Source organism: Berghia stephanieae, chromosome 3, assembly GCF_034508935.2.
Source record: "Berghia stephanieae isolate SIO BIC M18660-M18661 chromosome 3, UCSD_Bste_1.3, whole genome shotgun sequence".
Taxonomy (NCBI): domain Eukaryota; kingdom Metazoa; phylum Mollusca; class Gastropoda; order Nudibranchia; family Aeolidiidae; genus Berghia; species Berghia stephanieae.
This window is the reverse complement of record NC_088362.1, coordinates 68540072-68556667: the sequence shown is the minus strand read 5'-3', so window position 1 is coordinate 68556667 and position 16596 is coordinate 68540072. Positions and strand designations below refer to the sequence as shown.

General features: G+C 35.3%; 1 protein-coding gene across 2 annotated transcripts in view; it reads left to right on the top strand.

Moving 5' to 3' along the window:
• LOC144968281 (cold shock domain-containing protein E1-like) overlaps window positions 1-16596 on the top strand; it is a 50481-nt gene that overhangs the window by 22177 nt on the left and 11708 nt on the right. For both annotated transcript variants that reach the window (XM_078906482.1, XM_078906483.1), the window contains 10 exons: window positions 3486-3650; window positions 4068-4164; window positions 4728-4888; window positions 6705-6862; window positions 8972-9182; window positions 9848-10014; window positions 13885-14056; window positions 14679-14958; window positions 15495-15616; window positions 16207-16379. In XM_078906482.1, the coding sequence (XP_078762608.1) occupies window positions 3486-3650; window positions 4068-4164; window positions 4728-4888; window positions 6705-6862; window positions 8972-9182; window positions 9848-10014; window positions 13885-14056; window positions 14679-14958; window positions 15495-15616; window positions 16207-16379 (1706 nt within the window). The remainder of the gene's footprint in view (window positions 1-3485; window positions 3651-4067; window positions 4165-4727; window positions 4889-6704; window positions 6863-8971; window positions 9183-9847; window positions 10015-13884; window positions 14057-14678; window positions 14959-15494; window positions 15617-16206; window positions 16380-16596) is intronic.

The following is a 16596-nucleotide window of genomic DNA, read 5'->3' as shown; positions in this document are numbered from 1 at the left end:
GGGTCAGGAAGTTGCAACTTTTGTTCTTTCCATGCTGTCCTGTATCCACTTGTTTGTACACGTCTAGTGCGACTATGTGGTCTTGTGGTATGACACTCGCTTTTGGATTGGAGAGTCCTGAGTTTGAGCCTCGCTCGGTGCATAGTTGAGTTCTTGGAAAAGGCTCTTTACTCACCTTTTCTCAACGTACTCAGGTGTAAAATGAGTATCTGGCTGTTAACAGTGTTGGTTGTCTCTGTCGGAAATAATTGTAATATCGCCTAACAGGCGTGGTGTCTCTTTCTAGATGTTACGTGTTTTGCCGTTGGTCAGGGTCCCATTGTAAAGTGCTTTGAGAATGTTTAGCGCTATATAAAAGATTACATTTTTTATTGGAAGATTTTGATTTCATTATGGCCCCTACCTGGAGGGTTTTGCTGAGAAGAGGATTTTAATGTGTACAGTATTCTTTTGAGTTAATCCCTTTGGTGGAAGTCCTGTGAGTCTATGTAGAATTTTTAGATATCTCAGACTATACTTATACACACATATATAATTTTGCTTTCAAATTTCTCAGCCATTTTGTCTTACATTTTTTTTTTCCTGCTTGCTTTAAAGATCTAAAGTCTGTTCACAATTCCATTACTTCCCTTTTTACTTGTGCATAAATGACCTTTGAAAGAATATAATAATATGACATAATATAATGAATTTATTATGGCCTAGTTCCTATCAAATTACTCACTTGTGCTTTACATATCAGCATATCATATTATTTAGTACACATTATTTAAAACTGAGGAGATAAAAACCAGACTGGTATAATAAAATACATACTAGGAGTCTAAATTATTATTTGTTTTAAAAAAAATGTGGGTTGTCTCAATGCTCATGGAGTTCCACAGTTGGTAGGTGATTGGGGGGGGGGGGGGGGGGGGGGGGGGTGTCATGGTGGTCAAATGATTTTTCATGGGGGTTCCCTAAGCAGATTTAGGGTAGCAGATCTTAAATTTAAGCTGTGTTCATAATGAATGGTGGCTAAGTTCTTGAAGGTAAACAGGAGCACAATTGTATAAGCCATTGAAAACAAGGCTATTTTAAAGCTTATTCTTAATTTCGCAGGTAGCCAGTGTAGGTCCTCCAAATTGGGGATAATTCAATGCAATAATCGAAGAGACTAAAAACATAGAGACAACAGGAAGTTTAGTGGTATTAATATCAAGAAACTTTCTAACAGCACCAGTGGATCTGAGATAAAAATTGCAGGATTTAATAACATTACTGATCTGGGCAGATATGTTTAATTTAGAATTTAGTGTCAAATATAACTCCTTAATCTCTCACAGTGTCCTTAGTAATGGGAATTAAACAATCAAGATAAATTCAGGTTAAGCGCAGTAAACTCCATCTGGCCATGTCTTGCAATTTGCATCACCTCTGTTTTATTTTCATTTAACCTGATGTTATTGCAACACATCCAGTCATTAACATCAGAGATACAATTTAGGATACTAGCTATAGCGTTGAGAGAGTTGTCTGTATTAATGGGAAACAGTAGTTGGCTTTTGTCTACGTAAAAGTGGAACTCAATATAACATTTTGAGGTGATGCCACCTAATGGTCTCATAGAGGGAGAATAAAGAGGGTCCTAGAACTGATCCGGGAGGGACACCAGAAGAGAGGGGATCAGGAGAAAAGTTATTATGTCGATTTACAGATATTGATCGACTCCTTTCAGAGAGTTAGGAAGAAAACGAATGAAGAAAATTACCCCAAATGCATACAGTGTCTTTAGTCTGTTGATTAAAAGAGTATGGTCTTTGTGTTAAAAGCGGCACTAAGGTTGAGTAGTATGATAACAACATCATTATTTTTCTTACATTATAAGTGATTTATGATATCATTGTGAATTTTAATAAGAGCAGTTTCAGTGCTATGGAAGGGACGATAAGCAGACTGCAATTTAGAGATTAAGTTGTGTTCATTCAAAAGCGTGTTAAACCTAAAAGCAACAATTTTCTCAATTACTTGAGAACAATGAAAAAATCTAAACGACTTTCAAGGGAAATTTTTGGTTTTAGCCCTTCCGACAAAAACAAAGCCAGTAATAAATGGTCATGCAATTATTTGTTGAATTTGGAAAGATTATATATTATAATGGATTGATGTTTCAAATTAGAGGCAGAATATATGGATGATTCATTTACTTCTGTTTAGAAGCTCTGCAGACTTAACTGCTGTCTTTCCTTTTATTGTTGTATTTTCTCGGGTTTGAGAATGAGTAACATGATAACTATGTGTTTTCAGAGTGTCTCCAATATTGACTTACCTTGACGTGACCATGTTAAATATTATATTTATAACACAAGAATTTATATATCACATTCTTTTGAATTGTTTGATTTCATTAACTGGGTGGGGTTCCTGACCTCCCATAGTGGGCAGGGGGGTACATACTGTCTTCTATCCCCTTATATCTGTTTTCCAACATGCTTTCTGTCTTTGTCTTGGAATGAGATTACTTGGTTTTGTCCTGGTCCTGGCTGAGAGGGAAACAGTCGAATGTATAGTTAGTTTTTGGAGATGACATTTTTTTCATTGTAAATCATCTCTCTGTTATGCACTGTATTATGCTTTCTTTATATTATATATGATTTGTAAAACATTTGAGTGTGTTCCTCTTAGCCGGGACCTGTGCTTGTGTCTGGATGATCTTTTAGTGATCTCAAAGTAAGTACTTTGATAGAGTGCTTTTGGAATCTACACCCGTTTCTTATTTGAACCAATTCCCCTTTGTCTTCCCTTTTCTTGGATGCTTTATTGTAATTCTAGAACTTTTTACTATCCCATTTTCTTCCTTTTTACTGGCACTGATATGACCTTAATGTGTTGCAAGCTCCGTAAAACCCTTAAAAAAAAAACAAAACATGATTTCATTAACCACACTTAATTTGTCATTACAGGGAAAAAAAAAAGATTTAATTAACAATTCTTCACTGATTGGTCACAATGATTTCCATCTTTCTAGAAATGGCAGGGATGGCAACTTTAAATACTTTTTATCAGCTTGAGTGGAATAACGAACCGTCAAATATTGAATGGTTCACAAAGCAAGTTGCAATGTGTGTGGTTTGGGCAAATAAGTTAAAAAAAAAAAAATCCTCTTTATTCATTTTTAAGGGGAAATTGATCTTAAGGGTCTGTTCTAAGGGAAGTCTGGAGTAACTCAGGCATCAGTGGCAGTGTAGCACTGCCAAGTGAGTTTGGGCAGTATGACTTGCACAAGGTTACCCGGGGCAGTTAGGTAGTGAAACTCGGTACCTTCTGGATATGAAGCAAAGACCACTGTTATCCCATTGCTTAGTCACTCATTGGTATCAGTCTCCATCATTGTATTATTTATTTCTGGTTCTTAGTGTGAGTTGATTTATTAGTACTTTAAAAAAAACAATTCTGCATGTTTATGAACATTAATTTTTTTTCTCCTCTCCACTATAAATATAAAGAAATTCCAGCCGCCAGCCCAGGACCCAGCCATTATTTCCTTTCAAACGGAAACTCCACCTCCCCCTATCCCTGGTGTGTTGCCAGGTATGGAGTCGACAGCCAATGCTAACACTTCTCCAACCGGCCCTCCTGCCAGGGAAACGGGACTTTTGGACAAGAAGCAGGTAGGACGAGGATTTCATGGTTGTGCTATTTTTCATAGGAAGGAAGTTATTATTCATTGTTAATATTTGTATTATAATGGTGGTCTTTATTATGTGATCCTCATTTATGTTGTTATATTTTGCTTTATGACTAATTTAGATTTCTTATCTGTTTAAATTGAATTCTAATGATAAACTTAAATGAATAGACAGACTTTCCTCTTGTACAAATTTAATCGGTGAATACACTGATTTTTCATTTCTTAACTGTGCCAGGATTGACTAAAAATGGTTTTAATCTTAATTTTGGTGTTTTCTTAGTGATGATAGCTGTTGCATTCAGCATATATGCTGTATGATTTATTTTATTTATTTATTTTTTAATTTGATTTGATCATTTATCCCCCCCCCCCCATTTTTCCTTGTTTTCTCATCCAGCACTCGTATGGTTTCATTCAATGTTGTGACAGAGATGCCAGACTGTTTTTTCACTACTCTGAATTCAGTGGAAATATTGAAGCTTTGAAAGTTGGTGGTAAGATATAAATTAATATTTTTTTTTTTTTGCAAGGATATCATGTTTTGTCTACCAAAAATAGAGGAAGCAGCCTTAAACATAGACAAGGTGATATTAAAAAACAAACAAACCCCAGCTCAAAATCAAAATTTCACAGTCACAATGATAAAATAATAAAAGTTTATTAATATTTTTATTTTTTTGGAAAAAAATTCATTACAAATATAATGTAGAGAACATGTTTTTTTTTTTGGTTTCCGTTCCTTTATATACAAAAAAGCTCTGGGCATGTCAGTACAATATAATCAATGACTAAGGAATATTTGAATCACAGTATTTACTGTGGATCTTTAAGTTTCTATATAGATACATTAAACCTTTACTCTGGTTTTCATTTTGCTACAACCTGTTTTTATCCAGGGATCCGTAACAAAAGTGTAATAAGTCTCCAGGTATAAAACAAGATTAATAAATAGATAAATTTTCTTTTGAAATTCAAACTTAATATTGAAGAACCAGTGAAGACAATCGCATGATTGTCTCATGTAAAATAAATCATACTTATTTTCCTACTCCTCCAGAGCCAGTTGAGTTTCAGATGTCTTTCGACCGTCGCACAGGAAAAGCTGTAGCTGTTGGGGTGATCAAGGTAGATAACTACGTTGTCTCTCCAGAGATTCTTAGTGAAGATAAAGTACAAGGCACAGTTGTCATGGAAGCAAAGAACACCAAGCAGAAAAATGTGAGAAGCTGTCATTTGTAGTATACGCCAACCAAACAGTTGCGATTTATACTGTGAATTGCTATAATAATTTAAAACAACAGTTAATAAAAGATTTTTAACCCAGTTCCGATTACTAATTTGTTTCTAATATAGGCAAAACATATAAGCTCCAGAAATTGTCATATAGCAGTGATGATAATCTTCTGCGGACCTGAGGAATTCCAGGATTTGAGGATTTTTTTCAGAAATTTTCAGCTATTTTGCTGCTTTCAAAAGATTTTCATGATTAAACTCAAGATTCTAAGTTGTAGTTAATTGGAAAAATTGTCATCATGCTTCGTGTCCTTTAATGATATCTGTGCTCAATTGCATGAAATTTGACGGCACTTCAATTTTTATGACATCATTCAAGGTTGCCAATTTCTGTATGGAATTCAGTATGTTTTAAACACCTCAGTATATTTTCCAATTACCTGCTTCACATAAAAAAGTAAGTAGAAAAGTCTTTTTACTGGAGTTCAGGGTTGGTCAAAGTATAAAAGTTTAGTAAATTTTTGCCTTCTGAATTGGCAACCCTGGTCAATCTAATCTAGACAAACCATTTATGGTCTTGAATGAGTATATGGTCCAAAAGGAAGGGATAGAGCAAATGGGTCTAGATTTTATTTATTGTTTTCTCTGTAGCTGTAGCAATGTATTGTAATTAAGTCACGACTCTATGCAATGAAGATAATCATGACTATTATTTCCTTTCCTTTTTTTCTATAATTAAAAAAAAAAAAGTTTATTGTGTAGACCAGTCACAAACCTGTAATTCGACCAAAGCACACCCCCTTGCACAAGGTCGTTCTGGAGCAGAATGTGTAGGACAGCATTTTGTTTATGGACTAATTAGATCTTTGAAGTTGATTCCAGAAACAAACGAATTTCATGCTATCAACGCCACGGTGACGGTTTCAATGACTACCATTACTGAAGTAACAAATTGAGTATATATGGATCTGTAATGGCGTTTGGTGGGGGGAGGGAGGGGGGGGGGGGCGTTTAATTAGTGGTAGAAAAACTGAGCTAATGCTTATCAAACTCCTGTCACGAATCCAATTGAATATACAAGGGGTGTTATGAAAAGAAAGCTAAAATATATTTTTTTAATGAACAGGAACACTGTAAAAATTCAGATGATAACTGTTAGACTAAATACAATTTTAAATGACATCCCAGCAGAAACGATTTATCGCCTGACATCATCAATGAGGCAAAAAGTTGTGGCAGTGATCAAATCTACCAGTGGACATACAAATTACTGAAGTGCTGATTTCATTTGTGCTCGATTTGGCAAAATCGATTTTTTAATGACTGGTTTTAAATAATGAGTATTGAACTATAAGTGAAAACAAATTGTCTAGTTTCTTTTGTAAATGGCTCTGGGGGGAGAGAGGGGGGGGGGGGGGAGGTATGTTATAAATAAAATTGTAAGACTTTAAAATTATCTTGTGGAAAGGAAAATTCATTAAAAGTTTACAAAAGGTTATGTCTAATGATAAGAACAGATGTATGCACTAGAAGTAGAACATATTACGGTAGTATTATGTAACTAGGATATATTTTTGCATTTGGTTGAATTCGAAAGATGGACCAATGCATTTTCCTTCTTTCATACAAATTCCCATTGATATAGGATAAGTTTTTATGGATTCTTCCTCTCTCTCTCTCTCTCTCTCTCTCTCTCTCTCTCTCTCTCTCTCTCTCTCTCTCTCTCTCTCTCTCTCTCTCTCTCTCTCTCTCTCTCTCTCTCTCTCATAAGAAAATCTTCTTTTTGTCTGTGATGTTTCAGGGTTCAATCCCAGGTCTCCATGATGGTTTAGGAAGGGTTACCTATGTACATAGTGGAGAATGCTTCTTTTTACCTTACGGCCTGGAAGATTTGATTAATGGAAATATAACCCCAAAGACAGGCGAGGATGTTCTATTTCAGATTGCCACTGATAAAAGGTAAAGTATAGGTTTTATACTATTTGATTAGGTAAAACTGGAAATTAGAACATTTTCATTAAAGAATTACACCTTCCGCCACAGCACAATTAGACACAGTCACCTAACATTCCATGAAGATAATGCATCAAACAAGATGTCTGATATCAACAGGAATCACCTATATTGTCCAGAGTGAGCAAATTGGGGGTTAAATAATCTTGCTGAAGGAAAATAAATGAAAGCGCCTGAAGTGGGGCTCGAGTCTGAGACCTTCCGGATCACAGTGCCATGCCTTAACCACTCTGCCACTTCTCCCCCCCCTATTTTAAAGGGTTAACCTGAAAGAAAATATGTTTTAAGCTATTATTTCATTGTGATTATTCTGTGTTTACTAAATGTGAGAGTTGGCTGCTATTCAGAGATATATCGCCAAAATGAAATTCAGAAATATGCTTGTTTCTTTTCAATTGATACATTTTTACACATATCATATAAAATAGATTATGGATTATGAACAAGCCCAGGAAGAAAATTAAATTATCACTAATACTTTATTTCAGTCAATCTCTTTCACACACAGATTTTTCTGTCATTCCCACCACCCTTTTGTACACATTTTTCACCCACAAAGCTTTGCTGTTTCTCCTCCCTCCTTCTCCAACAGTCCAAAACATCACACACATACACAAACATATGTTTAAACACATTTTTATTGGGTGGAGTCTTTGACCTCCCGAGGTGGGCAGGAGGTCATGATGCGTCTTCTATCCCCTATATCTGTTTTCCGAGTTGCTTTCTCTCTTTGTCATGGAATGAGATTACTTGGTTTTGTCCTAGCCCTTGCAAGAGTCCTTAGCTGAGAGGAAAACATTCAACTGTGTTGTATTTGTTTTGAGAGATGATATTTTTTTCCTTGTAAATTATCTCTCTGTTATGTATTGTTAGTTATCTAATCTGTTTTGGATATAGTTTGTAAACACTGGAGTGTATTCCTCTTGGTGGAGTCCTTTGTGGGTGTCTGGATGAACTTTTAGGTGGTCGCAAACCAAGTACATTGATGGTATGCTCTTAGAATCTACATCTGTTCCTTATTTGAACCATTACCCTTTGTCTTACCATTTCTCATGTCCTTTTAATTGTAATTCTAGAATCTTATCACTGTCCCATTTTCTTCTTTTTTTTCTGGCACTGAAATGACATAAATGAAAATGTGTCGCACGTTTTAAAACCCTTAAAAACAAAAGGCAAAACAAAAACAAGTGTCTTTCAGCTGAATCAATGTATTGCAAGTCTGCTTGTCATAATATAAATGTGTTCTACTATATTTATAGGAAGTAATCAGTATGACAATATTGCATAAGTTTACATCAAATTTCAAAATTAATCATACCAGCATGTCCAATGCTTTCTTCTTAACTTATTTTTCTTTATGTCTTGTACTGGAATGTCTCTGGGTGGAGATCATTGTTGCTGTATTTCCTTATCCAGGTTGCTTTCTGTCTTTGTCTTAGACTGGGATTACTTGGTTTTGTCCTGGGTGGGCCGTTCTGGACATCTTGGCTAAGGGAGAAATAGTCAAATATAGTATTAGTTTTGAGAGATGTCATTTTTTCCCCCTTGTAAATCATCTTTCTTGTCATTATAATTTTTGTTTTGAATATATTATGTAAACATTTGAGTATATTCCACTCAGTGGGATCCTGTGCTTGTTTTGGTGAACTTGGTGTGACTTTTAGGTGATCTCAAAGTAAGTACACTGATAGCAGGCTCTTGGAATATACTTCTGTTTCCTCTTTGAACCAGTGCTCTATGTCATACTTATTCTTCGGTGCTTTAAAGTGCAAATCTAGAATTTTTTAGTGTTCCCTTTTTCTCTTTTTACTGGCGCTGATGTGACCTAAGTGCGTCTCAAGCCTTGTAAATCTTAAAAATCAAAACACTAACACACTGATCTGGTCTCTAGGCCTCAGTTTTAGTTTCCCTTATTCATTGCTTTTGTAACATTCGTAGAAAACCTTTTATACTTATTCACTAACAATTTTTTTTTCATATCTTAAACTCAAAGGTAGACAGATCAAAGATAATTGTTTTAAAAGTGTGTTTATTTTGTGTGATTTATATTTTCAGAGATGGAAAAATAAGGGCTCGCAATGTAGAATCTGTGAAAGCTGCCACTGAGCGCTATCTTGGTGTTGTTTGCTCCATGAAGGACTCATTTGGATTCATCGAACGTGCTGACATTGTCAAGGAGATTTTCTTCCACTACAGCGAGATGAAAGGTGACATCAATGATTTGATTCTTGGCGATGATGTCTCCTTTGGTATCCAGATCAGAAATGTGAGTATTTGAGAAAATGGGATGGATGCCTTGTTATTTTAAAATGAATAAGTATAAGTATAAATTGGGGGTCCTGATAGCTCACTTGCATGACAGGTAAAGAAACTGGGTTCATACAGGGTGCTGTGTGTTTTTTTCTGAACCCTGTGTCCACCCAGCAGCTATTGGATGGCTGCAAGTACTTTGCTATAAACTAGTGGTCAATCCGAAGGATAGAAAGCAATTTGCTACTATATATTAAATGCTGTAGTAACTGGTGTAAATTCTGGCTCAATAGGCTGGAAAGGAGTAAAAATAAATTAATCGATTTTTAGGATGAGTTTTATGATGAGTCAGGTTTAAGCCCTTTTTTTACAAGCATGGGCTCATCTTAATTTATTGATGTAATAAAAAGAAATTATTATGACCAAAATAGAGTATTTGAGACTGATTTGAAGGCAGCCGGGACAAATCTGGGCCCAGATAAGGAAAACCTCCAAAAACCTAGTCAGATGGTAGAGTGCTGTTGCAGCCCTATGTTCCTTAAGGAATCAAGAGGCTTAAGTCTAAGTCAAGTCAAAACAGAGTATCGACCTTTTTTAAGTATGTCAGCAAAGGTATTGTGCAAACAATTCAAATATAATATATTGATTAAAAATGATAATTTTTTCTTGATGCGCCAACAGAATAAAGAAGTTGCCGTTGAAATAGATCGACTGCCAGAGGGAACAGTGATTTTTGAAGACATTGCAGTAGAAACTGTGAAAGGGAAGATTTTGAAGATGATTAAACCCAACAGTCGACGCTCCAGTGAGGCTCTAGCTGGTAGAATTATGTATGACACCAACAAGGGGTAAGAATACTGTTTCTTGCTAATTGTTTATTGGATTACACGAGTTGTGCCAACTCCACCTTTTCTATGTTTTTTTAGGGTTTTAAGGGTCTTGAAAAAATCCTATATATTCCTTGAATTCATTCCATGATAATGTAGTTTTGCTTATACCAGTAATCTGGCTAAACTGAAAGGTTTTTTTTAATTGAATATAGCATTTTCCAGTTGAACATGATTATATATTTTGGTACCTATTGTCTCATTGTAAAAGACTGATACAAAAATGATTAATATGTGAGAACCAATATCCTTATATTTCAATGCAGTGTGCAATAGAGTGGAAATTTGGCTGAAAAAATGTTTGTGATTTTTGTATTTTTTTATTAAAATTTTTTTTTTTTTGCCTTTAACTTTGTGAGAGAAAAAAATCCTCGCTTTTAAATCCAAATATTGATTTTTAATCTGAGAGTCTAATTCTGATTTACTGACATTGTGTGTTGGCAGCTCTGGATCACACATTACAGGGCAGGTGACAAGGAGCCTTCTCTCCTTGGCAGGAAAGCTCTTACTGTATTTTTAATCTGCTGTCCCCTTTCATTGAACCTGGAGGACCTGGGCTTAAGCAGTAGACATATCGTCTTTTCCATTATCAAGACTTAGCTCATTCGTTTCTTGAGTCAGACCCTGAGGAAGAATCCCCCCTGAGGATGAATAAAGACACTATTATATATATATATATATATATATATATAATATATATATATATATATATATATATATATATATATATATATATATATATATATATATATAATAGTGTCTTTATTCATCCTCAGGGGGGATTCTTCCTCAGGGTCTGACTCAAGAAACGAATGAGATAAACCTCGTTCAGCCCCATTGGGAAAACACAAGCTGAGCAACGCAAGCTAAGTCTTGATAATGGAAAAGACGATATATATATATATAATTTTTTTTGTTTTTTTTTTCATGTGGCTCTCTCTCCTTGTAGCTGGAGTGAGATGGCCTGAGAGGGATACAATTGAATGCTTCCAACCATCTCTTTGTATTGTTTGTTGATATTGTCAATGGCTGGTGTTCTACTTTGTAATTGGGAGCCTATGCTGATGTTTCATTATCAGGCCTGTAAATCTTCCGTCTGTTGTCGGATTTCTGACAGTACGATTTTGCTCTATAAGTGCTAAAAAATAAAAGATAATAGTAAAAATTAAATTCGTAACGCCAAAGAACAGAACCAATTAAAAAAAAAAAAAAGACTTTTTATTTCATTCCTCGAAAAAATTAGATTTTATTCCGTTTCAAATGCCGACTTTAAAAAAAACAAAACAAAAAAAGCTTTTTATTTGTCGCATCAAAGACAAAACATGCCGTCTATCAGTTAGCTATAATATTATCATGCCACCTACACGCTTCGCTAGACGTTTATGTATTCACTGCTTGGCTATTGTGCCACAGCCAGCGAGAGAGAGGTCGCGAAGTTCGGGCGATTCGTCTTCACACACACACATAGTCAGTAAATAACGCACACACAGAAGTGTGTCGAACCGGACCGGAAGGTTTCTTTCTATTTTGCTACCGACACACATGCATATCTCCGGTTCTTATTTCTCAGTCTCTATATTTCTTTCGTTCCGTCCCGATGTGACACGGAAATAAAATAATGTGAAATAATTATTTTTCTTCGAAATATATATTCTTCTTCGAAAGCTCTCACACCACCGCACCACCTCCTCTTCTTCTTCTTCTTCTTCTTCTTCTTCTTCTTCTTCTCTTCTTCTTCTTCTTCTTCTTCTTCTTCTTCTTCTTCTTCTTCTTCTTCTTCTTCTTCTTCTTCTTCTTCTTCTTCTTCTTCTTCTTCTTCTTCTTCTTCTTCTTCTTCTTCTTCTTCTTCTTCTTCTTCTTCTTCTTCTTCTTCTTTCTTCTTCTTCTTCTTCTTCTTCTTCTTCTTCTTCTTCTTCTTTCTTCTTCTTCTTTCTTCTTCTTCTTCTTCTTCTTCTTCTTCTTCTTCTTCTTCTTCTTCTTCTTCTTCTTCTTCTTCTTCTTCTTCTTCTTCTTCTTCTTCTTCTTCTTCTTCTTCTTCTTTCTTCTTCTTCTTTCTTCTTCTTCTTCTTCTTCTTCTTCTTCTCTTCTTCTTCTTCTTCTTCTTCTTTCTTCTTCTTCTTCTTCTTCTTCTTCTTTCTTCTTCTTCTTCTTCTTTCTTCTTCTTCTTCTTCTTTTTCTTCTTCTTCTTCTTCTTCTTCTTCTTCTTCTTCTTCTTCTTCTTCTTCTTCTTCTTCTTTCTTCTTCTTCTTCTTCTTCTTCTTCCTTTCTTCTTCTTCTTCTCTTCTTCTTCTTCTTCTTCTTCTTCTTCTTCTTCTTTCTTCTTTCTTCTTCTTCTTCTTCTTCTTCTCTTCTTCTTCTTCTTCTTCTTCTTCTTCTTCTTCCTTCTTCTCTTCTTCTTCTTCTTCTTCTTCTTCTTCTTCTTCTTCTTTCTTCTCTTCTTCTTCTTCTTCTTCTTCTTCTTCTTCTTCTTCTTCTTCTTCTTCTTCTTCTTCTTCTTCTTCTTCTTCTTCTTCTTCTTTTCTTCTTCTTCTTCTTCTTCTTCTTCTTCTTCTTCTTCTTCTTCTTCTTCTTCTTCCTTCTTCTTCTTCTTCTTCTTCTTCTTCTTCTTCTTCTTCTTCTTCTTCTTCTTCTTCTTCTTCTTCTTCTTCTTCTTCTTCTTCTTCTTCTTCTTCTTCTTCTTCTTCTTCTTCTTCTTCTTCTTCTTCTTCTTCTTCTTCTTTCTTCTTCTTCTTCTTCTTCTTCTTCTTCTTCTTCTTCTTCTTCTTCTTCTTCCCTTCTTCTTCTTCTTCTTCTTCTTCTTCTTCTTCTTCTTCTTCTTCTTCTTCTTCTTCTTCTCTTCTTCTTCTTCTTCTTTTTCTTCTTCTTCTTCTTCTTCTCTTCTTCTTCTTCTTCTCTTCTCTTCTTCTCTTCCTCTTTCCTCTTCCTCTTCCTCTTCCTCTTCTCTCTCTCTTCTTCTTCTTTCTTCTTCTTCTTCTTCTTCTTCTATAAGAATTAATCCAAATAAACGAAAGAATCAGCGTAAACATTTAACACAAACAGGAGTAAAGATGCGCAGCTTCCCGTGTCGATTACTAGACGTCTAGATACACATCCTTCAAAAGGGTAGGAATTGTTCTCTTCCTTCCATTTTACAACTAACTCAGACCTGGGACCTCAAATAATTGGGGTTTTTTTTTTGTTGATACCATAAAATAAGGACCTCGTTATAAATAAGTAGGGGAAAGTGACATGATTTGACTAGTCAATTGACGTGTCATATCTGTGTTGTGTCCATATTTTTATCCTGTTGTGTCTATTTTCAGGTGTTCAAAAATTTCTGACAATTTTTTCACCAACCATTTGTCAATCGTACTGAAAAGGCCTGCATTATTATTTTCTCATAATTAGGCTCAATACATTAAAACTGCTTGAATCCATTCCTTTAAATTTTTCACAGAATTGGTCTCCATTGTCACTTTTTCTTAGGCTTTTATTTCTCAATAGTCTCACAAGTGCTGATGAATGAAATCTATTTTTTAAATCTTTGTATCAGCTTCTTTTCTCATGAATGCATCAATATGACCTTGAAGTGCCACAGACTTTTTAAAACTCCTTAAATGAATTCAATGCAAAATATATGGGGTCTCAAGCAAATAGCTCTATTAAGAATTGGTCAATATAATTGATTGAACTCATCCATTTCACCCTTCTAAATCTATCTTTTGAAATGCTTATGTTAATGTGTTGTTCTCAATTGATTTTACTTTGTATGAAGGAATTTTAACCTGTATTTTTAGACCTTTAGTATTTAATACATGCAATGCAGTTAATTACTTGTTGCTTTATCTCCAGCCTGATAGAGATACCATTTGGAGAGAAGGACCAGAGAGGAGAGTGCACCATGCTCCAGGGAGACTCTGTAGAATTCCAGATTGCCACTGACAGAAGGGACAAGCTGCAGCGAGCAACAAACATATCCTTACTGGAGGAAACTTATTCTTACTCGGGTGAAATCAGAGAAAAAGTAAAACTATTTCTCTTCGGGGAAAAAAAGTAGTCCTTTTATAGCCATCAGGCCCATGGAGCTGGAGTTTACCCTGGTTTCTATAGCCTGAGACGGATAATAGCAATTGCTTGCTACCCTTTGGATAGGATGCTAGTCTATTGCAAAGTACTTTCCACCAGATCTAACAGACCAAGCTACCCAATCAGTGTTGGGTGGACCGGGTGAGGGGGGGGGGGGGGGGGGCTCTACCAACTGAGCCATCAGGACCCCCAATAAATGTTTGGAGAGTTTTGGTTATATATTTATGGATTTTAGTTCGTTAAGGCGTATTTAAGACATTTGGGGCGTGTCCATTTATAATCTTTCAGTATGTTCTCATTGGCACAATTACACATAAAAATAATTGATAAAAGGATGCTATTCAAATATGTAAATGTGAATAATGTTCCAAATATGGATAAATTTTCTTAAAGTGGAAATATTTTGTTTCGCTTATTTTAATTTTTTAAAATCAATATCCATCTCTAGGAAGAGACTTTTTGTTAACATCACCTTAAATTGAGTTAATCGTTGAGAATTGATCATTAAGTTAATGTCATTTTAATGCATATCTAATGTTCCATCTTTTTTATCATTTCAGGGCGTCATAGCTACCCTGAAGGATGGCTATGGATTCATCCAGTGTGCTGACCGGGATGCTCGGATGTTCTTTCATTTCAGTGAGTTCATGGACCAAACATACAATCCCAGGATCCAGGATGAGTTGGAATTCACTGTGGATGAAGACTCATCTCAACCAGGACGTCAGGTGGCCACTCGTATTAAACATCTTGTTAAAGGGTCTGTGTCATTCATGAACGTGCAGTCCTCTGTTTATATTGGCACTGTGGACAAGGAACCTTCAAATCACAAGACACAAGGTAATTTTTTATTTAAGTATGTAGTTTGATTCCAGCTAAAGCATTGTATTTAGAGATATTGAGTTGGTTCCTATGGCCCTGTTATAACCGATTGAGGCTCTTAAAAGTCTCTGCAGCAGAGGTTCCAGTTATATACATACCTACCTAAAAAAACAGGTCAAATGAAATGGAGACACGCGAATCCTCTTCAAGCTAGGTGTGCCTTGTCCAGAACAAATAAACCATCGCATCATTCTGTGCACTCTCATTGTTGTATTTGTTTTTCTCATGACCATACAATGGCTAAATTTCAGCACATTACAATTTAAAGGGGAATGGATCATTATAGACTCTATGCCATTATTAGTAAACAGACCTATTTGTTCATTTGAAGACCCATCTAACCATTGTTGTGATAGGGAATAAGTATATCCTAATTGTTGTTAATTTAGTCTGGTTGTCCTGTCCTTTCCATATAAGTTTTACATCTGGCTTTACATTTGTCAATCATCTTCTTATTTCCAGTCTTGAAATGGATCTTTTATTCCTCATTTCAGGTAAAAATAAAGATGGAGAGCCTGGTAACATTGTTTATGACTATGAAGGCACAATTCAACACATACCTTACCATGTCAAAGATGTCACTGACCAAAATAATCTTCCTCGCTTTGGAGACAAGGTATGTAAATGTTGGAACTACATCACTGCTATTTTTTTTTTTGTCATTGGTAAAATAAATAACAATGTGAAATTGAATGTAAGCTTCAATTTAATTACAAAAACAGATCAGCAACATTTACATTGGTAAAATAAGTGAAATCAGTTTTTTATCTTAATTTTGACAATGGGCTATTGCAACTTATTTTATAAATGGAGAATTAATTAGGGGACTAGAATGAAAATTGTGTGTACAAAAAAAAAAAAAAAGAATTTATTATCTTGTCAAATTATAAATGGCATTCTATTAATGTGCCTCGATGGCTCAGTGGTACAGTTGCTGTCATGCCACAACAGTCGAGCTATGTTAAGAATGGTCAGTGGAATGGATGGATGACAATTGTGTAATTCTAGTCCTATCGTTGTGTCCTTGAGTAAGACACTACTGCATGGGTGAAAATCTGGTTCCATATGGCCTATTGTGGGATACAATGAAGCATTGTGAAGTGCATTGAGTATGGTCAGTCAGTGAAAAAGTGATGTGTAGGTGTTTATTCTTTATTTATATTTTGATTACTTTATATATTCTTGGTTGTAACTTGTGTCTTTCAGGTGGATTTCCAGATTGGTATGTTGAAGTCCAACAGCAAGAAACAGGCAGTCATGATTAAGGTTGTTCTCAGAAACATTGCTGGTCGCTGTCATGGATTTGTGGCAACACTCAAGGAAAACTATGGGTTTATTGAAACAGCAGATCATGAAAAGGAAGTCTTCTTTCACTTTAGGTTAGTACAGAGCTGATTGGTAAGCATTTTATGTGTCAGGGATGACTTTAATGTCCTTGAACTTCAGAGTTGTCCTGGAAATTTGAAATAGCAAAAGATGGGCAAAGAAAAGACAAAATTTCACTTTTTGTCCTGGAAAAAAAAAGTAGTGATCAGCTCAAAGGACCTGAGTATGTGGCCATAGGTACCCAGGCATTTTGCTTTTTATCTTATTTAG